The following is a 24176-nucleotide window of genomic DNA, read 5'->3' as shown; positions in this document are numbered from 1 at the left end:
TGATGCTAATGTGAACTGTTTGATTGGGTTAGAGAAGCTTCTTGGCGTTCTACAAGTCTATTATGCACACACATGTGGGTAGTGTTGAACCTACTTTTCTAATGAATTTACTTGTTTACCTGATGTTGTCTGTCCCCTGATCATTATTACAGAGGTCATTTTGGTGTTTGATGTACTTGTTTTGACCTCCGTGTCTCCCCCAGGACCCTCAAGCAAGCTTTGATGTCAACGGCAACGACATGGATCCCATGCCTCGATATGATGCGACCAATGAGAACAAGTAAGAGTAAAAAAAATCTTATTCCAGAGCTAATGAGAAAGAGAAATTTAATTTTACCGGGTTGCAGCAGGGTCCAGGTAAAAATTTGCATGAGGCTTTAGTGTTTAGGTGTAAGAGTCAGCCTAATACTTTTCTGCGTTTTTTTCTGATTGATTTTTACCAGAAGCTGTGTCCTTCAATATGTTTGTATTTGCTGAATCCTGACCTTGTTGTGGGTGCGATGAGTTACATTAGTGTATTTGATTGTGACATTTGTGGGTGGGTTGTGGTTTTTCTGTTTGGAAGAATTGGTGTGTTTATGTGTGTGTGTGTGTGTGTGTGAGAGAGAGAGAGAGAGAGAGAGAGAGAGTGAGAGTGAGTGCGTGTGCATGTGCGTGTGTGTGTATGTGTGTGTGTGTGTGTGTAAAAGAGAAAAAAAAAGAGACTCTCTTGTCCAAGCACTTGTCTTGTGCCAGTTTGGCTTGTGAGTGATTTTTGGTGTGTGTTTGGCTGCAGCAGCCCAAGTGCCTTGGCAGTGGCTCAGTCCCTGCTGGTAATGCATTGTCTTAAAGAGACATGAGGCTTACAGATGCAGCTTAATGAGCTGGTTTCCTTTTAAGGTTGAATTCATAGTTGACTCTGATGTTATGTGTGTGGATGTAAATCTGGTGTGCCTTCTTTTGACTTTTTGTTCTTTTTATAACAAATTCTCCTATGGGAATTACAAACTGGAGATCATATTAGCTTAATCAAAACATGGCGGTCATGTCTCTCATAGGAGCAGAATAGATGTGGTTTGCGTGAGGTGGTCGGCAAGTTAAAACTGGTCATCATGCCTGGAAAGTGAGATGCACACAGATTTCTGAGGAATAACACTAAATTGAACTACATCTGGCAGACTGCAGATTGTTGTCAAACGTTGCGTTGTATGGCAACAAGAATGACGTAATGCTCGTGGATTTTAATCTGTTGTTGTCTATGTATACAACCGGCTCTAACAGCTGTGCTTGAATGAAAGAAGGAGGAGGAAAGCTGTTATGGTATCGCTGCATCAATCTTGTGTACAGTTCCCCGAAATGACACATTTGGATGAATCAGCATCTCTTGCTTTACCAGTGAAGTTCCTTATGCCTGCTGATGGTTCACCCCACCCTACTGAGATCTAAAAGGAGAATATGACAAAACAAATTGTGGGATTTCTTTGGTTGTTTATGTGTACAGTTGGGTTTGCCAGCTGTGCTTGAATGAAAGAACAAGGACAGAAGCAGTTACTTTATCATTGCATCAGTTTCCAGCACAGGTCGCTGAAATGACACATTTGGATGAATCAGCATCTATTGCTTTATCGAGTGAAGTACCTCACTGAGGTGAAGTATCTGACTGCTAATAATCCACCCTATCCAACTGAGATCTAAAAGGGAAATATGACAAAAACTCGAAATTCTTGTAACGTCTGAGTCAGGAGTATTTTTGTTAAAAAGGAGTAATAGAACTTTTTGACAATTTTGTTGTACAGTGTTTGTGTTTCTCTATCTGCTGTGTGTATTTGTGTGCATATGTTTGTTTGTGTGTGTCCTATGAAACTAGGGATAAAAAATAGACAAAGCTCTTCATCTTCTTGCAAATTAAATGTTCGCTCTAACCTTCTCTTAACTGTCACTGTTACCACTGTGAAACACAAAGTGACTTTGAGAAAACTTAACTGTAATTTTCTACAAATAGATCTGGGCAGCTATAAATGTTCCCGAGTGGCCCGCCACATTAAAACCTGTGCAGGAAATACAGATTTTTTTTCCAAACAAACAAACAAACAAACAAACTACCAGACACACAGGGAAAACTGTGTAAAACTAAACGTAAATTGGATTTTAAAAACCTGTAGTATTTCTATAGTAATCTATAGTATTCTGCAAAGAAACAAAAAATTCAAGATTTTTACTTTGCTTTTTGAAGCAGGGGCAAAATATGCAGGGCTATAAAAAAATTAAATGTGGACCACAAAGAGTCAGATGTGAGTTGATGTGGTTGTATTCTTTTGAAAGTTTCAGAAAGTTCAAAAGTATCTGCGTTTGAATTTGAATAATTACTGTGTGTGAGTGTGTATTGTTCCCACTGGCTATTATCTATTGCACAAACATTATATGGTTCTGGCTGAAGCACAGAGAGATCCCTGAGAGACTGTGACACAGATGTGTAGAAAATGGAAAATACAGACTAACACAAAGAGTGGAAAGACAGCCAGACAGACGATTTTATGGATTAGTGGAGTGAAGTGAACTGAGCGAAGACTGTTGAAGCATTTTAAAAGGGGGAGCCAGCAGTTTGGCTCATTAACTGTGATAAAGGGGCCTATCACTGATTTGCAGCCTTTTAATATGTTATACTTTAACACAGTTTCGTTTGTGTTAACTTTTCTGTAAACTTGAGAGGTCACTCCAACTCTCTGTACAAATGGTGTCTATGTGTCTAATATCTTAACTAGAAGTGAATTTAACATAAATCTAAAGTTCATTGTAGTGTTTTCAGTTTAAAACGTGTGTGTCTGAGATCTGTGAAATAAGGAATTGTCTTAAAGGAACAGTTTGTCATTTGGGAAATACACTTATTCATTTTCTTACTGTGAGAAGATTAGAAGAGCAGCAGCGGAGTTAAGTGAGAGGCATAGAATTCCTACTTAGTAAATAGTACTAGAAAGAGATGAGGAGGATGACCGTTTTTGATGACGTTACCAGTCACGGATAGTGCGTAAACACCTTGGCCAAGCGATGCCTTGATATGTTTTCTTTGATCATATTGTTAAATAAATAAATTGACCTGAAATCATCAGGTTAGTGTGAAATGGATTTTCCACTGTCTGAGTGCTTCCCTGGACTTAAAAACTTCCCTGTGTCTTCCCCGGGGGTTTCGATAGCTAGATGCTGGGTTACCATGGCAGCGGTCAGAGCTGTTTCCGGGGGGTGTTGTGATGCAGATGTTCTCTGCAGGAGGTGCGTGTCTGTGTGTGAGTGTGTTTGTGCCGTTCCAGAAAGTGGTGTTTTTGAGGAGGCGGAGGACGCAAACATACTTATGTTTGTTTACGCTGGTTGCTGACCCCAGGCCGATTGTCACCACTGTAGTTACTGGTGGAATGTTACCCTGTTGTGTGTGTGTGTGTGTGTGTGTGTGTGTGTGTGTGTGTGTGTGTGATTAGTTGTTAAAGTAGTTTGAGTAGTCCAACTTACCATTGATGTTGGACATTGTTTCAGCTATCACTGTTTTTGTGTGTGTTTTTGTCTGTGTGTGCTTGGGGAGCACAGTACTCGCATGCTGCACTCAGATTACAAACACAGCCCAAACTGTGCCTCTGTTTGCGTGTGTTTGTCCATTTGGGGACCGTTGGCATTGAGGAACAGCATTACAAAATGTTGAATGTCTTCTTCCATTCTCTGTCAGTCCCATGAAGACAAAGCTGGAGTAGTAGAAATATTTGTAGTGTTTGCCACATTTGTAACACTTACTGCTCTTAAACCATTTTGTTTGGAATTGCTTCATCGGGAATTTTAGACATTTATCTGTGAAGATGTGTTTTCGTGTCCTTGCTTTCCACTTCAAGAGCTGCATGTTTATCTGGTAGTTTGTGTGTGCTCTCCTGCTTGTGTATACATTTACTTGTGTTAACTTTCCCTTCACTCAGGCACATGTTGTGTGTGTGTGTGTGTGTGTGTGTGTGTGTGTGTGTGTGTGTGTCAGTGTGTAGGTCTGTGTAATAAGCTGTCCATTCCCACTCTTTCCTCAGACATGGGACACGGTGTGCGGGCGAAGTTGCTGCAGCCGCAAACAACTCCCACTGCATTGTGGGAATTGCCTACAATGCCAGAATAGGAGGTGAGTGACTGGTTATATTTGTCTGGGTTCAGAAACAGGATTTATCAACAGTTTTTGACATGTTTCTGTTTATTCAGCAGAGGTACGTGTCTCAGTGTAATTAAGGCTTGATAGCCGTTAATGACAGTTGAAAGGATGCAGTCTGAAAGGATGCTGACAAGGCTGAGAACTATCATTTATTTGTCTGCTCCTGGTGTTAATGCAGTGCTGGTTTTCATCAACCTATGTAAAATCCTTCCACCTACTTAGTTTAGTTAAAACAAACTCTGTGTTCATTGTCTGATCATGTCCCACATACCATAGTTTTGTGATTGACACATTGTCATGGTGATATCTGCCTGCCTCTGTGCACTTGCATTTGTATGAATGTGACAACTAAGAGATGAGATAGAAGCTTTAATGATACAAACCTCATACTTTAGAGCAGCTGATCTGATTGGAGTTAAAAGGACCTTGTTGCACAAATTTACATATTATCAAATAATAGGAATCATACAAGAGGAGTAACACTTTTTAAATTAAAATATGGCTCCTAATGCGTGAATACTTGTATTAATGTAAAGCAGTAAACATTACACAGGTCTGGTGACTGCTTATTGAACTTTTTCAGCAAGTTGTCTGGAAATGCATTGGGGATAGATTAAACTTTGGTTTATGCATGGATTATTTCTTGTGTACCAGGTGTGCGAATGCTGGATGGAGATGTAACAGACATGGTGGAGGCCAAGTCTCTGAGCCTCCAGCCACAGCACATCGACATCTACAGTGCCAGCTGGGGACCTGATGATGATGGAAAGACAGTGGATGGACCAGCGTCTCTGGCCAGGCAGGCTTTTGAGAATGGCATCCGTATGGTGGGTGCACACACACACACACATACACACATTTACATACAGAAACATGTACAAACAAACAAGTGCTTTACTGCTCCGCCAGGACTCTGACATTGGTATTCACATGGCGAGACAAGATATAAACACACACAAAGCAGATGTGTGTGTTTCACGCTCATACACTCATACCCTAAACTCTACTCTGGCTATCTCTACCTGTGAAGCTCCTCCGGACATTAGAGAGCACCCCCGGCCTATTAGCATATATTCATTTACATATTCATAGCTTTTTTGCATAACGACAAGCTGGCGCTGTGTTGTTGACTGAGTGGAGAGGAAATGCTATAACAGAGGTTAACAGGGGTGAAGTCATTTACTGGTCACAGCTCGCACACACATACATCTACGCATTCACAAAGTTTCCTGCAACTGGCTCTCTTCCATTTGCTTAAGTAGATGTAGACCTTGGAGGAGGTGAGAGAGAGAGATCCAGGCAGGGAGGGGAGTCAGTGGAGGGGATATATGGATCTCTTTAAGTTTTGAGCCTGAAAACTTTGACCGGGAGGCTGAGAGCCTGTGGCATGTTACAAAAAGAGGAAAGAGAGAGGAGACAAAAAGGACTGACAGGTTGGTAGTGTGAGTAGAGGAGAGTCCTCGTCACTCCTGACAGGCTGGCCTTTTAAGATGACAGAGGTGAGGGAGATATCTGTCCAACTGGTACTACTTGAGTATGTGTGTGTGTGTGCTTGCATGCCCTCCCGCTGTGTGTGTGTGTGTGTGTGTGTGTGTGTGAGTGAGAGAGAGAGTGAGTGTGTGAGAAACTGAGTGGAGATGGCATGCTAGCGAGTACATGTACCTATGCGACACTCCAAAGAGACAGTTTATCACAAAGAGCTGAGGTGTTAGAGATACCATTGACAGCTGTGGAGAGTGTTGTACTCTGGCTTGTGTTGCTCTATGTGTGAAATACTCAAACAAGAGTTTCCTTATGTGTTACATGTTTTTGTGTGGTGAATGTGTGTGCGTTTCCTTTCTATATTTTGCTATGTAGGAAAGGAAATGAGGCATTAGGTGTCTCTATGTTGCTTATGCACAACATTGTTTCATTTAGGTTGACCCTGTGTGTATATATACCTCTTAATCATAACAGTGACGTCCAGCAAAATTATTTTTTTAACTTGTTTTGTTCACCCAGAAACACTGAAGATATTCAATTTACTAATATAATATTAGAGAAAAGCAGCAAATTGTCACATTCAAGAAGATATCGAATCTGTGTACGTTTGGCATTTTTGTTTGTTAATTGATCTAAACAATAAATCCGTCACTGAAATTGATATTGGTTAATTTTCCAGCTGTTGATAAATAAATTCATTGGCAGTTAATTGACAATTAATTTGAGCAGTAAATTATTTCTTCTAGTTTTTTTCTTTGCTGGACTGCTGCCCATCACTTTCACATTGTGTTTCACCTCTCTCATCTCCTTCTGCTGCTCTTTACTCACTGTTTCCTCTCTCCTTCTTTCTTTGTCCCCTTCTTTCTTTCACAAACTGTTCTTCAAAGCGCTCCCCATCGCTCTCATCTGTCAGGGTTTTCTCCTGTCTGATCCCCCTCTCACTCAGAGGGGCTTCACTTGCTTATCGCTGCCTGACAGAAGCCCCCTTTTGAAGAACTCCATACCATCTTTTATTCTTGTGTATATGTGTGCGTGCATGCATGCTAGTGTGTGTGTGTGTGTGTGTGTGTGTGTGTGTGTGTGTGTGTGTGTGTGTGTGTGTGTGTGTGTGTGTGTAACAGTATGAATTGCAGTGTCAGTCAATTCATCACATATCTTTTTTGCTGACTTCTGGCTGAACTTTGCCTTCATAACTCTGTCGGTCATCACCACATCACAGTGACTCTCTCAGTGTGTCTCCACCAGGTCCAGGGTTTAGATCATTTTCAGCTTTGCCAATTCTGGAAGTACAATGTCCAACTGTAATAGTGAAAGGCGTTTGATTTGAAGGTTTCCAGTGAAAAATAATTGAGACTGAATACTCTATTATTAGTAAATGAATTGGTGTCTTTATTCACACTTTGATTTGATGCAAAGCTCACTCTGAGCTGGCCCTGGCTACTCACTCAGCAAGATCCTCCAAATACGTCTGGAAAGAGTCTTTTTTTTTTTTTTAATGGACTGTGTAACCTCTTCTGGAGACCTAGATCTGAATATTAAACAGCTGCCTGGCTGCACATGTAATGAGCCTCAGTTATAACAAATGTCCATATGTGTGCAATCAGCCAAAACTTGATAAAATGCAAAGCATGCACATATAGTTCTTGTAAAAACTCGAAAAGGCTTGTTTGTTGTTTAAAAATGCACAAAACGTATTTAAAACAAGCTCTTCTTATGCTTGCTTGTTACATGCCATATTTGTGGCCTTGGTGCTTTGCTTTCTTTTATGAATGTACCCAAGTAAATTTAAATGCTGACAATGTGTGGTCTTTTTATGCTGTACTTTCATTCTTCAAATAGCATTTGATACCATTTGTTATAAAGTCTTAAAAATACTGAACAAAACAGCAGTACCCGCATGTACAGAACTGATAAACAGAAATAATTAAACAAATAACAGCATAGTAAACAGAAGATACTGTCCAAGAGGATGTAGCAAAATGAAAATATTGAATGAAGAAAACAAATAAACTTGGCATTCAACAGCATCAATGACAAAACATGAAAACAGATAAACAAATAAATAGGAGTCAAAGGTTTGAAAATGGCTGTGCGGTAAAAGAGACTTTAAAGAGATTTAAAAAATAATGCAGCTCCATCAACCTGAGTTCCTGCAGGCACTATATTTCTTCATGATTCATTTCAAGCATGCAAAGCCATAGGATTGTTTTAAACTTTCAACCTGAGGTTTAATAACTTATATAATTTTCTTCTGCAAACTAATGGAAAAGATAAAACTGAAGGCAAACACCAGATGTGATGCAATGAAATGTGCTATTCAGGAATAGAAAGATAGAATTTTTTTTTGACAACAATAAAAGTAAATAGAAGTGTGCGGTTACCCAGTTCTGCTATGCAATTAAATAGTCAAGGATAAAAACACAATAAAGCTAAAAGCTTATTTCCATTGTGGTCCTTTCAAGGGTAAAGGCGGACAAGGTGGCAGATGACCAAATCAGGCAGGAGAGAATCAAGACACGTGTATTAATAAAAACATACAAACAGTCAAGACTGAATTAAACAAACAAAACAAACTTACGATTAACTATTCATCAACCATTTCTTTACCCGGAGATATGTTCCAGAGAACTGTAGCTGTGTATGAAAACGTATTTTTGCCCAAGGACTAAGATAGTTAGTTAAGTAACCAGCTGTATTCTCTAGAGTTTTGAAAGTGAGACCTAACTTAATTTGAATAATTTTTCTCACACTCCAAGAAAATTAATATTTTGAAAATATGCCAGATCTAGATGTGTTCATTTAGAAAGTTTTGTACATTACCTTAATAAGCTTGTTCTTGGCAGACTGCACGTGCATGTTTTAAAGTAATGTCCTGTAGATGAATTGTTACTAATAAATATGAGAGTATTCAGTTGGTTCTAATAAAGGATTAAGCCTGATGTCATTCAGTAAATTAACTTCTGGTTTTTGCTGCAGTGACGTGAGGAAAGACAGAAATCCACCCCACTCACTCCAACATGGAAAAAAAGCCTCACTAACACAGCATGGCACTCAGCAATGCCAACGCTTTCAAAGCAAAAATCCTCCACTATATTTTGGCCAGTTAAAACATTATGATTACTGAACACATCAGATCTGTTGCCAGACACTTACAGGACTGCTGAGGACTTGCACTGTCTCTCTGCCTACTTTTGCAGTTGCTTGTATTGATCTTTTCTTCTTTAGGCAGTGATTTCTGCACACTGAACACAGAACCCATTACTCTCCTTCTAATAGACATTAAAAGAACATTTAAATATGAGGCCAAAACTAAGTCTGGTGAGCGGTAATTGCCTTTAAGTATTAAGACAAATCTGCAGTCTCTTAATATGTCCTCCTTGCATCTTCTTCTGTCAGGGGAGGAAGGGCCGTGGCTCCATCTTTGTGTGGGCTTCAGGCAATGGCGGGCGCAGCAGAGACCATTGCTCCTGTGACGGCTACACCAACTCCATCTACACCATCTCTATCTCCAGCACAGCTGAGAGTGGACGCAAGCCTTGGTATCTGGAGGAATGCTCGTCTACTCTGACCACCACCTACAGCAGCGGGGAGAACTACGACCGAAAGATTGTAAGGATTAATGTGTGTGCATGCCTGTGTGTCTGTGATAGATTTCGATAACCTCTGCTGGCTGCGGGCACACAGATGTTAATGCATTAGTTCTTGAAAGTACCAACAGATTTCTGTTTTCCAGCTTTAAATATGTGACATGAACCAAAGAAACTTGCAAAAGGTATTCCTACACGTCCTAGGTAACCATTAATTTACATTGAAGAGTATCCCTGTTTTTTGGATCTTGAATAAATTGAATAGATTGCAAATACAATATATAATTTCAGTTACAACTGCAGCATGATACAACATGGCATTAACTGCGCCTTGTGCGTGTGTGCTTGTGGGCCCAGTGGTGTGACCTGGTTTGACCCAAATCGACCAAATCTCTCCCATGTTGCACTGGGATGGACAGTGACAGTTGGTCACTGTGAGCTCGCTTGTCTGGCAGTGTTTTGCTACATTCCTCGCACTGACGCTACAGACATACAGACACACACACAAGCACAGAAAAATACACAAGTTCTTTACAGTTTTCCTCCAGATTTGTACACACAGTAGAACCTCATATATCTGAAAGTAAGTCTAATCTACTTGAGCACATACTGTCCTGTTTATCTAATGCTATTGGACCACTTTCACTTCTTTCTAAACCATTTCATATTCTGTGTGTGTGTGTGTGTGTGTCTTCAGATAATCCCTCAAACTTTTTAGTCCAGGAAAGGTCCTTTGATGAGGGCTCAGACTGGAACTTAGCTAAGCTTTTCTTGGCTGACTGACTGTCAAGCTGTTTGACTAGTTGGCTGACTAAAGTACATACAATCAAAGCGAACATACAGCTCTTAAACAACACGTTTTACTGCCTCTTATTGCTTCTTACCCTTCGTCCTTTGTTTCTCCTTGGGCGTTGATCCCTTGGAAACAACTCTTGGGCAAACTGGTGATTTGTGTACTTATGTGTGAGTGTCTGTGTGTGTTATCTCTAGCGAGGCAGTGTATCAAAGCTGGAATGTGAGTTTCAGGTGTGTCTAAATCCTCCTGATCCTCCTGACTTCAATCTCTCTTTGTCTGTTTCTGTTTCTCTCTCTCCTCCTGCCATCATTGTCACCATTTGCTCCTTCTCTCCATCCACCTCTGTAATGGTCCTCTCTTTTCTCTCATCTGTTTGCTCATGGCTTTCTTATTTATGAAATTTCTCCCCTCTCATCTTTGACTTTGACTCCTCCTTCCTCCCCTGTCTTTTCCCTTCCCCCTTCTCTTGCTTCTTACTTATTTCATTCTTATTTACTCTTCATCTCTCTTAAATCCTTCTCTGACTCTCCTTCTCCTCTATCTGCAGATCACAACAGACCTGAGACATCGGTGTACAGACAGTCACACGGGGACATCGGCCTCGGCTCCCATGGCTGCTGCCATTATTGCTCTGGCCCTGGAGGCAAAGTAAGATCCGTTTAACCTCATCCCTTCACTTCATCTCGTTGCCCCTTGCTGACCTTCTAATGCCCTCTTGTCCTTTGGCTTCACTGATGTATAAGGGGAACATGTGAAGTGTTTTCTCACAGATACATCAATGTCAAGTTAGTGGTGGAGATGCATTTAACTACTTTAAAAACTGTCTTCATTTTAATCAGTTAACCTCATCCCAGTTGTGTGTAGAGACACGTTGAGAATGTATGGAGGTACATCAGGTTTCAGGTTTCAGAGTGCTACTGATAAACAGTACATGGAAACTGGATGATGGGTTAGAGAACGTAATAGTTGCAACAAATTATCTTACTATAATACATTATACACCTGCTTCCAGTCAGTTCAGGATCTTAGCACGTACATGCAATTAACCTGCCTGTATTCATTTACTGCCTTTACATCTGCATCTCAGTACAGGTGGCAGGACTCCTGCCATTTCTTCCAAAGCAAGTTTGAGTGTCACAAATATTATTTTAATGGCAATATGTGCATTAAGGTGCAGGTAGTGAAGTTAGAAAGCTCAGTGAAAGGAGTTATCAGCTGTTAATATTTACCTGTTATTATTGTTAATCTTAGTATGGCACCAGCAGTGGGCTTTCTGACTTCCTGCACTTAGAAATGACTTCAGTGTGTTTGAGTACGTTTTAGAGTAGAGAAGCACTAAACTGAGCCCCTTCCTTCTGTAAACAATAAGATTAAGTGTATGAACATTTGGGCATCTGTGTTTTCCAGGTACTTGCCTGGCTATGGATTGTCGTCACTCTCCTTCAATAGTGAACTGTGCTTGAACTTTAACAGGATTAAGCTCTCCATTGAGAAGTGACAACCATATATAGTTGCAGTGTGTACATACTGTAGCCCGTCTTGCCTCAGACTGTGCCAACTAATTTGACATCACAACATATTCTGAGACAGCCCCATGTGGTCCATTATGAATATGCTGGCACAAATGTCACAATCATATCATCTTGGGATCCAGAGGCAGGGGTGCTTCTTTGCTTTACTGTAGACATTTGAACTCTGAGCTCTTCTGCTCTGTGGCAGTTCAGCCCTCTGCCCATTTATGACTGCTTTAAATTCTGAATGATCACATGTGTTTGTGTTGCTGTGTGTGCAGAGAAAAGGATATTTCATGCACTGTGGTACAAAGTGTTCCATCTCAGCTGTCCATAAAGCTGAAGGCTCTTCATAATGTAGTAAAAAGATTACTGCATTTTCAGAGTGTATATACCTATTCAGGTACATACAAATTGTAAGAAAAAACTACATATGATTGTTATTGTGGGTTTTGGAATAGTATTGAAATATTGTTGTGTCAGGCTTCCCAGTTTTCGCTCTTCTTCATTGCTTTTATACATATATACCTATTAGATCTCAGTTTCAGGATGTCCTTAGTGGCAGAATGAGTACAGGATTGTGGATTTATGTGATTTTTAAGCTGTCTGCCACAAGCAGAATTACACACAGACTTTTCTGGGCCAGATGCTTTCATGCCAAACATTTTTACAAGAAGCAACTGGAGTGCCAATATGAAAGTAAGATGAGAAAAGTTAGAAATACAGATACTAAAAACTAGTTTTTTCAATTGGTTTCAGTGTCCTGTCTTGCCCTTATGCCTTCTAGACGCCCTGGTTGCTTTTTCTGTAAGGCATAGCAAATGCCTGCCCGCTCTTCTTTAAAACCTGTTGAGGTGCTTAATTTGTGATAAATTCATGAATTGGAAACGGCGCAGTGCAGGTGCAGAGACTCTGAATTGGGCTTTACCCCATCATCACATGTTGAGCAGCTCAGTTAGCTGAGGTCACTTCGTTTAACCTGGATAATCCAATCCAAATCCTCCCAGTAGAAAATATTCTCGGTTTCCAGGCAGTGCTGGGCACATAAGCCTGTTTCCTCAACAAGATTATCACACACTGCTTCTTGCCTGCCTGCTTTCTTCTCCTCTGCTGGCTCTCACTTCCTCTCTGTCATGCTCGCTGTGCGTCCACCACTGTTACGATGGTCTTTTTTTTCCGTCCTCCAAGGAAAATGCTCTTTATTTCTTTCTATCTATTCATTCAGTTTTTCACATGGATAAACATGCATGCACACGCAGGCAAAGAGAGGACAGGATCAAAGAGGGACAGGGAAACAGTTTAGACAAACTGTGCAGTACTGATCGTATCTGCTCTTATCTGGTGAATGAAAGCGAGCAAACTTTCTGTGATAAACATGTCAAGACGCCATTACGCTAGACTTCACTAAACTCTGTTGTGAGGTCTTTCCCGTTGATATGACAGTGGATTGGAACATGTTACTTCAGAAAACTGTTCCATGCCCTGTTCTCTAGATTTTGCCAAGTTTAAGATGTTCTAAGTCAGCGCACGATTTCTCTCTTTATGAGCTAGAGTCTAGCATGGCAAGGAGCAACATTTTAGAGGTTCACAAACATTTGTTTCTTTCCCCTCTCCTTTTGCCCTTGGAAGCGAAGAAATGGAAAAGTGAGTGAACATGGAGACAGGAGACTTCAGTGAGGAAATTAGGTGGGATAAGCAAGAAATGAGCAAGGATAACCCACCATACTAACCTCATCCACTGGGAGGTTTTAAGAAACCAAAGCAGGGACAGATGGGTGAAAAGAAAACTTCATTTCTTCTCAATTTATTTGATTTGAAATTCATGCTAGACTGGCAGATTTTAGAGTGAAAAATGCAGATTATAGTTTAGTGGGTAATTTCCCATCACTGGACTGAACCAAGGTGAGGTGACTGAGGACTGTTGAAATATTTCACTTATGCCTCTTCCCTCTTTGCTTTCTCCCTGCAGATAACCTGTCTGTTTTTTATCCATACTTACACTTGAGAGAAGCACTGAGAAACCTATATCAGCGATTCTGATTTGTTGCTGGTTTTCCTCAGTATGTGAGCTACTCCATTAATTAGTATTGGCTTGTTTATAGGAAGGCTGTCATGGCCTAGATAACGATGCCAAAGTCACTTTTAATTAATGACCATAAAACATTTATGGAACCATAATTACACAGTGACAGCTAAGCCTATTAATATTGATCTGAACATTATTTATTCTGACTTTCCGTAGCTCTTATCTTATCTGTGCTACGATCCTTTAATTAATTTTTTCACTTGATATTTTATTTTCAGCTATTCAGAGTATTTTCTTCAATTGGATTTGATAAGTGTGGGCTCAGCGAGGGTGAATTTAGAACATGTGTAACAGCATGCTACTGTTGTGTTCTGGGCATCATTGGGCTGGGATATTTTGGGTTCACTGCAAACAAATCCATTACAAGATTTCCTCTTTTTGTCTAATCCTGATCACATCCCTGACATCACTAATCAGTTTGGTGAATGTAACTCAGATGACTGCAAAAAAAACCAACCGAACAGCTCATCAAGTCAGCTTAATCACTTTCCTTTAAAAACCAAGGAGTGATGGACAAACTGTGAAACATTCAGCTCTTTTATAACCTCTTACTGCAACAAGAGATGTATGAAAAGCCTTCAGTGTAGCTACCACTGTTATTCTGCAAGATTAAAATACCCACTATGATTTTGTGATAATGACCTTCAGCTTGCTCTGGTTTTCTGGCAAATCAGGAAGGTCAATAAGGGCAGTTGGCAGACATCGTCTTATAATGTACAGACATGAAGTAATCAAAAATCTTGTGTCCTAAAGGTTGGGCAGGGATACTCAGCTTCCACACTTAGATCTCTTCCATATAACACGATCCCAGGTTGACTAACACACATGGTATGGCTGGTCTGGATATTTTTCTGTCCTAGATTATTTTTTTTTCTTTCTTTCTTTCTGCCATGTACAATTAAAGGAGAAAAGGGTTTTTTTTCTTATATAAAAGCAAACTCAGTGTTCTTTACATTAAAGGCCATAAAACAAATAACATATGCACAGAACAGTATGCTAAAGGAAACATAAAAATACATGAAAACACAACCTCCTGCAATCATTAATGAACTTGATCCCCAGTCTGTAGTATACTTATATCACACAACATACAAGGACTACTTCACAGCACATATAAAATTGCTAGAACATTTACAGAATAAAGTGCACGTGTGCAGGAGGCTTTTGACTGTAATCTGTAAAAGTCAATGGCTAAATGTGTGATGCTTAGACTTCTCCCAGATGTTAGAATTTTGAACATCCTCTAGTGCATTTCTGGTTTAAGAGATCACAGGAAGCTCTGAAAGAACCTGCTCTCAAGCACATTGTGTTCAGGTCTCAGACTCATTTTGCTGCCTGATGTTGTCTTTCTCCCTCTCACATCATACCTGTGTGTCTTATTGAATTCTAAGATTCAAATGCTGGGTTACAAACCTTAGATATTAGTTTTAGGTCAACTGATTCAGAGTATTACAGATTCTGGAGGTCTCAGATGGTGAGGGAGTGACATGAGGGGAGGGAACGGAGCATCTGGCCGGCATATGAGATGGAAGGGAATCCCAGGAAACTTGGTGACCCACTTCTTCCTGGTTTTTCCCTTTAATGTAGCATTTGGACATCAAAGAAGTCGGGACACATGGTTGCCATCTCGTAATGGATCTCACGTGAGATCTGAGAAACTAGGGACAGATGAACGGGCATCTATGGCTCCATCTATTCCTCTCTGTAATTTTCTCTCTCAGTAATCTTCCACCTACTGTATATTGCTATGTTTTCTTTACCTTGTTTTACATTTCATTCTCCTTCTTGCTCCTTGTGCTTTATTTTTCAACCTCCTCCCTCTTTTATCTTAACCGTTTTATGTTTCCCTTTCATCCCCCTATTCTTTTCCATCCCATAATTGCTCCAAAAACAACTATGTCTCCACATCTTAATGTCCATTCTCCCTCTTAATTTTTTTCTCTCTCCAGGTTCTGCTCTTCCTTGCACAACACAATAAATTATTCAAAGCATTTTTTCTCATCATTATTCCTGTATTCACATCAGTGTTGCCTGACCTTGTCATTTATGTATACGTGTGTGGATATTTGTTATTTTAAATGTATGCGTATGTCTGTTTGAGTATGTGCATAGAAAAGCAAGTCTTTATGTCATTTACCTATTTACTTACCACTTACCATTTTTTACATTATGATAAATGAATTTATGTATGTATGTGTGTTTGTGTGTCTTTTCTTCTGCTAGTCCCCTTCTAACATGGAGAGATGTACAGCACATCATTGTAAAGACCTCTAGAGCCGGACATCTCAGCGCCCCTGACTGGAAGACCAATGCTGCTGGTTACAATGGTACACACACAAACACACTTATAGAAATCAAGAGACCGTATCAGTTTGAAAAAGATGTTTTAGGCTTTTTATTCCAATTCAGACCACCTACTGCAGTGTTTTCCTCAATTGATGATCAGATTGGTTGAGAATTAATTTTAGTATCTTATCACTCGATCTTAAAAGCTCAGTGCATTTATTCTGATTTGATTTAACTTTCTCTCATGTAACATTTTGTAATGTTCTAGAGGTGTCTTACTTGTTTTGATCCACTGCTATAAATCAGCATATCTTCTTTTCATTCCACCAGAAAAGCAATCAATTAAATAAAACAAACCAGCAGACAAAAACAGGACACAGGACAGGCTTATTGAAGCTTTATAATAAAGCTTACTAAAACATCTTAGTCCTGAGTTGTGTTTTTGTAATTGGTAAAGCAGATAGTAACTGTCATGAGCCACAAATAAAAGCAAAATCTTTGTGTTTGACAACTTCAGGCCAATTTGAATGCAGGGCCACATTGTAGATGATGCTCTGGGTTCACAGTCGCAGTTAAGCAATCACTGCATTTACTATTCATGGTGGGATATAGTGTGTTTGAAAGAAAAATACAAAACAGTCACAGAGAAATCAGTATGCATTATTTTGATTCCTGGATTTGTTTTCTCCAATCAGAAGGCAGGGGCTGAGCAGTTTCCAAAAATCTTTCCTTCTTGCTTAACTACTGCGCCGCCAGCTGCCATCTGTCAGGGTCCATGTGGTGGTTGCTGTTTTGTAATGTTGTGAGTGCGTGTTTAAGTGTGTATGCATACCTGCGTGCGTGTGTGTGTGCGTCTGTGTTTGTGTGCGTGCGTGTGTGTGAGGGAGAGAAACCAAGAGAGTGAGAACTAAGGGTCAGCCAGGCTGCAGGCCCAGTGTGCCTGGAGATTTTCCAAGTGACTGTTTTTTCAAAGAGGAACTAAAGAGAAACAGGACTGGGAAGGGGGAAGGGGGGTTGGGGGGTGTGAGAAGTATGGAAGGAATTCATATTAGATTAGCTCTAGCCATAAGCTGAGTGGATTCCAAACTTTCTCTTTACATTTTTATGCAACTGCCTCACAAAATGCTAATTTCTGGACACATTTTGATTTAGGAATAAACTCCTCAGGAATCTATGCCTTCATGCCTTTAAGGATGGCTACAGACTTGTTCAGAGCTGATGTTGTCACTGATTCTTGATATCGCCCCCTTTTTTATATTATTTGTGGTTGCAGGATTTCAGAAAATAATACAAAATATTATGTAAATCATCAGTCTTGTTTGAATCATTAACATTCCATTTTTGATAAACCATTAATAGTACGAGACACTGCAGAGTCAGCGATGAACTCTTCTGATCAGCTGCGACTTTTCTGTGTTTCCTACAGTCAGCCACTTGTACGGCTTTGGTCTGATGGATGCTGAGGCAATGGTGAAGGAGGCGGAGCGATGGAGGCAAGTCCCCACTCAGCACGTCTGTGTGGAGAGTGCAGACCGACAGATCAGGTAGAGTACCCACAAATCATATCCTGACTTGCAAATAACAATTATTTAATTTTATCTAATGAGCTACCTCTTGTTGAGCTCACTAGTGAATAGAAAATGTATCCCATTCACCTGAGAACACTCTGAGAAAATGTATGTGGACACGTGGACATTACATCCTTATGTACCTGACGGTTTGGCGCTTTAATAGCCTCCAGTCGTCTGGTAAGGCATTCTGGAATATTTTGGAACCTGGCTGCAGGTATTTGCCCACATTAGAGCTAAAAGAGAGGTCAGTCTCTGACATTGGGTGATGAGGTCTAGTATGCGGTTGTTTGGATTCATCTCAAAGGTGTTCAGTGGGACTGAGGTCAGGGGTCTGTGCAGGCTAGTCAGGTTCCTCAACACTAAACAGGGAAAACAATTTTTTACTGCCCTCACTTTGTGCACAAGGAAATGACGTTCAACAAGGTGTTGCTGTAGAGTTAGAAGAACTCTACTGTCTAAAAAGCATTACGATTTCCATTAATTGGATTAATGGATGGCCATTTAATTATTATAGTAGTATGTCAGTTGTAATAGACTCTGCTTCGATTGACATAAAGATCTGATACTGTTTAGTGTTCATGCACAGTGCAAATTTAAAGATGCAAGATAAGTGACAAATGTGTGACTTTGTATGTGCTACTTCATGAAGAAAGATGGAATATGTTGGTTTTTGTGCATCTCTCTTACAACCCCTACCCCCTCTTTCTGTCTCAGTCTATTCTACTCTCTCTCTCTTTCTTTTCTTTCTCATTTTTTCTCTCTTCCCTGGTGTTTTATGCACCGGCATGTGTTTGAGAGTGCAGTTGTGCAAGCTGTACCTTGATAGGGGCCAAGCATTAGTTCTGGCAGGGTGGTTCTCACATAAGACCTTTACTACATGCGCGCACACATACACACACACATAGAGAGAGAGCCAGGGCTTCACAGCTTGTTATTCTTGATGCAGCTGGAAGCCTGAGCACTGTTCTGTGTTAGGCTGGCTGGCTGAACTTGGGCCCTGAACTGGTTTGCTTTCAGTTGAAGGCTCGGTGTCCAGCGACTACAGCATTATCAGTGTCATTCTGTCTGTTCTGCTCCAGTGCACAAGTCAGTCCATATGAGGCTTATGTAAAGAACAGCTTGTGTCAGAGGCAGTCATGCTCAGGCCTCCGTACTCATGTAATGTGTGCTGGATTATAGAGAGACTCCCAGTGTTGCTGCGTGAATGAAATATAAGCAACCCTGTCATTTCAACCTCCTTTTTTTATGTGTAGTGTGTTTGTGAGTAGCCTTAGGGATTTGTGGAATGGTCAGTCACACATTTGTCAAGTGACTGGGAGCTTAAGCCTTGTTCATAAAAAAAAATTACCCATTGTCCATCTAGCCAAATGACAGGCTTGCAAAGACGTAAACGTAGCCAATTGCCAGGAAGCAAAAGGCTTTGTTTTGTTTTTGGGACAAAAGCAAAACAAGTTGTGAAAGTTTTGTGTTACACTATTCAAAAGTGAATTTTCAGACTGGACCAATCTGTCTGACACATTCTTTCCCCAAAACCAGCTACTTAGTAGACCATTCATTTATGTATAATTGCATCTGTGCTCACTTATGTCAGGAACATGCTTGTGATTGTAAGATGAGGGAAGAAAAGTGAGTGAAAGAGAAGATGTGTGCCAGTGTTTTTACATAACTTGTAGAAATATATTTTAGAAGCAGGTCTCTCTCCCTTTGTTGGTACATCTCCATGAGTGTGTATACTGTATATCTGTGTGTTCGGTTCTGTACATCTACTGTAACTTGCTACATAAGTGCAGCCATCACCTCACTGCAGTGTTCCCACACACCCTCTGGCTGGCCCCTCCGCCTGCGTTTGGTAATGTCTGTCTGCAATCGCTCGCCTCACTCCACTTGGAGCACACACCAGGAAAACTGCCTGATCTGTGTGCAATCAGGCTGGTGGTAATCAGCTGTGCATCTGCTCTGCTCCGTCCCATGCGTATGGTTCAGTTATCTGTGTTGTGTCATAGCAAAGCCAGAGCTGTGATATCAACCTTAGACTCCCCAGCCATTACTGCTGTCTGCTTTCCAAGCCGTCATCGACAACTTACGAAAGAGACAATCAGTGTTCTCTCTGTTATTCATTCCATGAAATCTGCCTGAGCTCATACAATTTTCTTGTGTTTTTTTTTTCAGCTTTCAGTGGTTTTAATGTAAATTGTTTATACTGACTATTAGTCCCTCAAGAATTGGCTGGTCAGCCTTTCATTATGTAAATGATCAGAGATGGAGTTGAAGGACAAATGGAGAAATTGTTATGGATTGTTTATCTGTCGGCATTCTGGAAAATTAATTCATAACACACTGCTTTGAATAACAAACCATCTATGCTCCTCTCATACTGATTCACTGATCTAATAGATATGAGACAGGTGGATTTGGTGCACCAATGTCACCAGTTTATGCAATATTTGTCAATGGAAATCATTTCTTTTGTCTTGATTTGGTTGGTTTTTAGCTGTAATTAGTATCAATGGGCTGATTCCACTGTCACAATCACAATCACTTATATATACTTACATATTGCAGATGGTTACATTCATAGTTAAAACAATCAGCTTTATGATTAAAGCTGGGTATTTATTACTGTAATTAAAAACTTTGACGGTCTGTGTGATTGAGTGTGAATGGCAAAAGAGAACACATCAAGTAATCAAATAAGGCACTAGGTTATTTTTTGTCTCCGTTAATCCTTGGGCCAAGTGTGAGGAGTATGTTCCAAGAAAGAAGATTGATTCTTCACACAACTAAAGATGGTTTTAACCAGCCGATAATTGTCCTGGGGATGATGAATGTCTGCGTTGTATCACTTAGTCTCTAAAAATGTCATCACCGTGATTATAACCCTGACAACAGGGAATCTTAAAAAACGGTTTCCAATACAGGATCAAACAGCACAAGAAACTGGCATTAATTATCTTCCAACCCTCCACCGTGCAAAAAATTAATTATAGTGATCCTTTTATGTGTTATTTTGCCAGCAAGTATAATTCACCAGCTCTGTTTTATTTTCCAGTGAATAAACTCTGCATGTAATCCAGTGCTGTAGTGAGTTAATGTGTTGAGTTGGCTCAGCTGCCCCATGTGCAACTGCTGTGCAGCAGCAATGAATGACTCCTTTTCTCCAAAGCCTCGCTCTGGCAAGATGGTATTCATTGTCCCTTACACTGGACCTGTCCATGTTTTTACTTTTTTTGGTACTGTATCGCTATTATATTAGATCATACCTCAGATGTTATTCAAGGGGTCATTAGATGTTTGCATTGGCTGTTGGGTGATCTTTCTGCTGCTGAGCTGTGCATAGCAGACAGACCAAATAATGTTCTTTGTCTCTCTTATCGTGCTCATACCTCTTGGTTTCTTTGGCTGGTTGAGGTTGAAGAAATGGAAAACCTTAATATGGACTTTCGTGCATGCTCTTTGGTTTTTGGATCAGGCTAAATCAAAAGAAGTACATGTGATTGCTTTTATGGGTGCCTCAGTGTATTGAAACTTGATATTGAGTGTTATGTCAGTCACTAACAGCATTTTTGGCGAGAGTTGACAGGGCAGAATGTCTCAGTGGAGTGAGACAACCACAGTCCCCAGCCTCACTTCCCGAAAAGAGCAAACAGACCAAAGGTACATTATGGCTGAGGGCACACACTGAGCAGTTAAATCATGCATTGTGAAGATGATGGCCAGTTTTACGTAATTTTAACCAACTGTATGTTCCAGTCACAGGAAGATGCGAACTCTTCCCAATTAGAGTGCACAGCTAGTTTACTTTGAAATGTGTATATCAACTTTGCAAAGAAGAAGGATATCTCAATTTTGAAGACTGGTATATTTCCTGGAGCAAATTAGACCCCACTTTGTATGTACAATGATAAACCATACATCTTTTCTCTTTGCTCTAATATCTGGTATCCTATTTTTGTTTGCGTCTTTGTCATGTTTTTAATTGTAATATCATTTTTGTTGCAGCAAAACTTAATTGTACTTCCAGCTAATCTCTCTTATGGCACAATTAGTTATGGCACAATATCCATAAATTAAATTTTCCCATTTTTTGTTAGTGGAGCTGATTATGAGTGGACTCTCTTGTTCTCATCAGTGAAGTCTGATCTCAAAGGAATTGGTGTGTGTTAATGGAAAGGTGGCCTTGGGCTGATAAACTATGGTCAAGCTCTGTTTTGGTATTATCTAGTGATTTCTCTTCATTGGTCTGCATCTAGAACCATCCGTCCAGAGCATGTGGTCCGGTCGGTGTACAAGGCTACAGGATGCACTGACAACCTCAACCACCATGTGATCTACCTGGAACATGTGGTCGTACGTATCACAATCACACACCCTCGCCGTGGAGACCTGTCAATCAACCTGACCTCACCCTCAGGGACCAAGTCTCAGCTGCTCGCCAATAGGTAAAAGATTTCAAGTAGTTGCCAATGGTTATCTGCAATGTTATATCACAATTCCAGATGATAAAACGGATTATTTTTAGCCTGAATTGTATATTTTTTATATTGTATGTGGTCCACGTTACAGTGTATATTTATATTGATAGTTTCTGGAATTTAATTTCTGAACAAAAGCTTAAAACACTTTCCTTCTTTACTAAATTAAAGTAGCTAGGAGATCAGCTCTTTTGCAGCGACATCAAAAAAAGAGGTGAGGTGAGGTACTCCTAAATAAAATAATAAAGCTTTGACTTGTTTGGTTAAATGCTCAGCTAAATGAGGTATTACATTTAAATAAATTAGCATCATTATCCAAAAATGTGGTTTTACTTGTCAATGTTAGCTTTGTTAACAACAATAATATTAATTTGGCCTAAACCTCCTTAAAATATGAAAATCTCTTGTGGTTTGGATGGTGAATGTAGTATCTAGGTCATGTTCACCTCGAGTAAACCACAGTCCTCTACAGTGTTTGTCCACAGTTCATTAGAGGCTGTGATCGTACTTGGTTGAGTGGTTGAGATTGTTTGTTCTGGCATTTGCAATTCTTGAGTTGTTTCCTCATCTGATATCATTGTGTGATTTCTGTGTGTGTGTGTGTGTGTGTGTTTGTTTGTATGGGGTGTGTATACACGTGTGTATTCCTGATATGCAGGTTGTTTGATCACTCCATGGAGGGTTTTAAGAACTGGGAGTTTATGACCACCCACTGCTGGGGAGAGAAGGCAGCAGGCGACTGGGTCCTAGAGATCTATGACTCACCTTCTCAACTCCGCAGCCAGAAAGTACCTGGTATGACAGTGATGACAATTTCTTAAATTAAAAAATAAAATCCAGAGTTTACATACCCATTTTTATTTTTTGAATTCAGTGTAATTTACAGAGACAGTAGAAGTGAAAGAGACAAAAGTTTTATCTGGATTGAGTGCAGGACTAGCAGGCGCACACACATGTTGCCCTGGAAGCAGTGAACTTAACTGCTGAAATGACCCACTAATTTAACAACATAATAAAGTCTCAAATGGAGACTAGCAGTTTCTAAAAAGCAGTTATATCAATCACTCTAATCCCATTGTAACTTGTGCTCAGTTCTAATGGATATCATTAGAAGTTTCATATGATATGATCTCAATATGGTAGCTGAAAATATTTAGACTTAGTTCCTGCTCTCTCTGCTGTTGCATTCAAATGGTGAATGATGGAAGTGCTTCTGTTTCCTCAGGCAAGCTGAAGGAGTGGTCACTGGTGCTGTACGGCACCTCTGTGCACCCATACTCATTTCTGCGCAACGATAAGCCTCGCTCCACAGACATGCTGACTCCCACCGATGAGGAGTTCACAGAGGAATACAATGGTAAGTGATGAATCCAGAGCAATACACAGACAGGTTAGCCACAGCAGCAGCCATATTGTCATTTTTTGGCAGCTTATTTTTACCACCCTGTGGCTGTGGCAAGTAGGAGAATTATAACATTTGGTTTAAGGGTGCTATCAAAGAGTGTAGTAAATGAAAATTATTGTTTCCATTAAGTCAGTTAATTTGGCAAGGCTGTTAAATTGCAAAACCTATTCTTTTGGGCTTCACCACAGAAGTGTTAAATTTTGTATGTGTCTCCAGGCCCCTGTGACTCTGAATGCAATGAGAATGGCTGTGAGGGTCCTGGACCCCATCACTGCATTAACTGCCTCCACTACTTCCTCAAGTTCAAGAACAACACCAGGTCAGACTGCTTTATTACATCAATATTGGTATTGTTCTGCCATTTGTTAACAATGGTGTTATAAATGGTGTTATAAACACAGTGGTAAATAAGAAATAACAAGATGAGTGATATTAGTGAGTTAGTGAGTGAAAAGATAAACTTTATGTGACACCTATTTTAGCATATGGATAACATCATTTTAGGTGGTATAATGAAAGTGGCTGAACTTAAACCGACTTTTCTCACTTCAGGGTAATGGTTTATAGAGGATGTAAAAGTCACCTTGTTCCATAGACTCCACCAGAGACAATTTATTCAATTATTATTTTTTTATTTAAAAAGAGCATTTTAGTTGGACTGGCTTGTATGTTTTTTTTTTTTTTTTTTTTGAACAGCTTCTGATTGTTTTAAAGTGTGTGAAGTCCTCTGGGAGCCCAGAGACAGTCAAATGAAGAGAGGGATCAATACTAGCTGAAGGGGTCTCAATCAGAATTTTTTATAAAGGTAAAGTGAGTGTTAATGCATACCA

General features: G+C 40.0%; 1 protein-coding gene across 4 annotated transcripts in view; it reads left to right on the top strand.

Moving 5' to 3' along the window:
- Positions 1-24176, top strand: part of pcsk5b (proprotein convertase subtilisin/kexin type 5b) — a 75307-nt gene that overhangs the window by 17070 nt on the left and 34061 nt on the right. For all 4 annotated transcript variants that reach the window (XM_018668399.2, XM_018668398.2, XM_018668401.2 and 1 more), the window contains exons 5-15: positions 204-280; positions 4035-4123; positions 4805-4977; positions 9029-9241; positions 10563-10663; positions 15836-15939; positions 17325-17442; positions 21720-21908; positions 22600-22736; positions 23167-23298; positions 23563-23665. In XM_018668399.2, coding sequence (XP_018523915.1) covers positions 204-280; positions 4035-4123; positions 4805-4977; positions 9029-9241; positions 10563-10663; positions 15836-15939; positions 17325-17442; positions 21720-21908; positions 22600-22736; positions 23167-23298; positions 23563-23665 — 1436 coding nt within the window. The remainder of the gene's footprint in view (positions 1-203; positions 281-4034; positions 4124-4804; positions 4978-9028; positions 9242-10562; positions 10664-15835; positions 15940-17324; positions 17443-21719; positions 21909-22599; positions 22737-23166; positions 23299-23562; positions 23666-24176) is intronic.

Source organism: Lates calcarifer, linkage group LG13, assembly GCF_001640805.2.
Source record: "Lates calcarifer isolate ASB-BC8 linkage group LG13, TLL_Latcal_v3, whole genome shotgun sequence".
In the NCBI taxonomy this organism is placed as follows: domain Eukaryota; kingdom Metazoa; phylum Chordata; class Actinopteri; family Centropomidae; genus Lates; species Lates calcarifer.
Note: the sequence above shows the minus strand (reverse complement) of the source record. Positions and strands in the feature narration are given on the sequence as shown.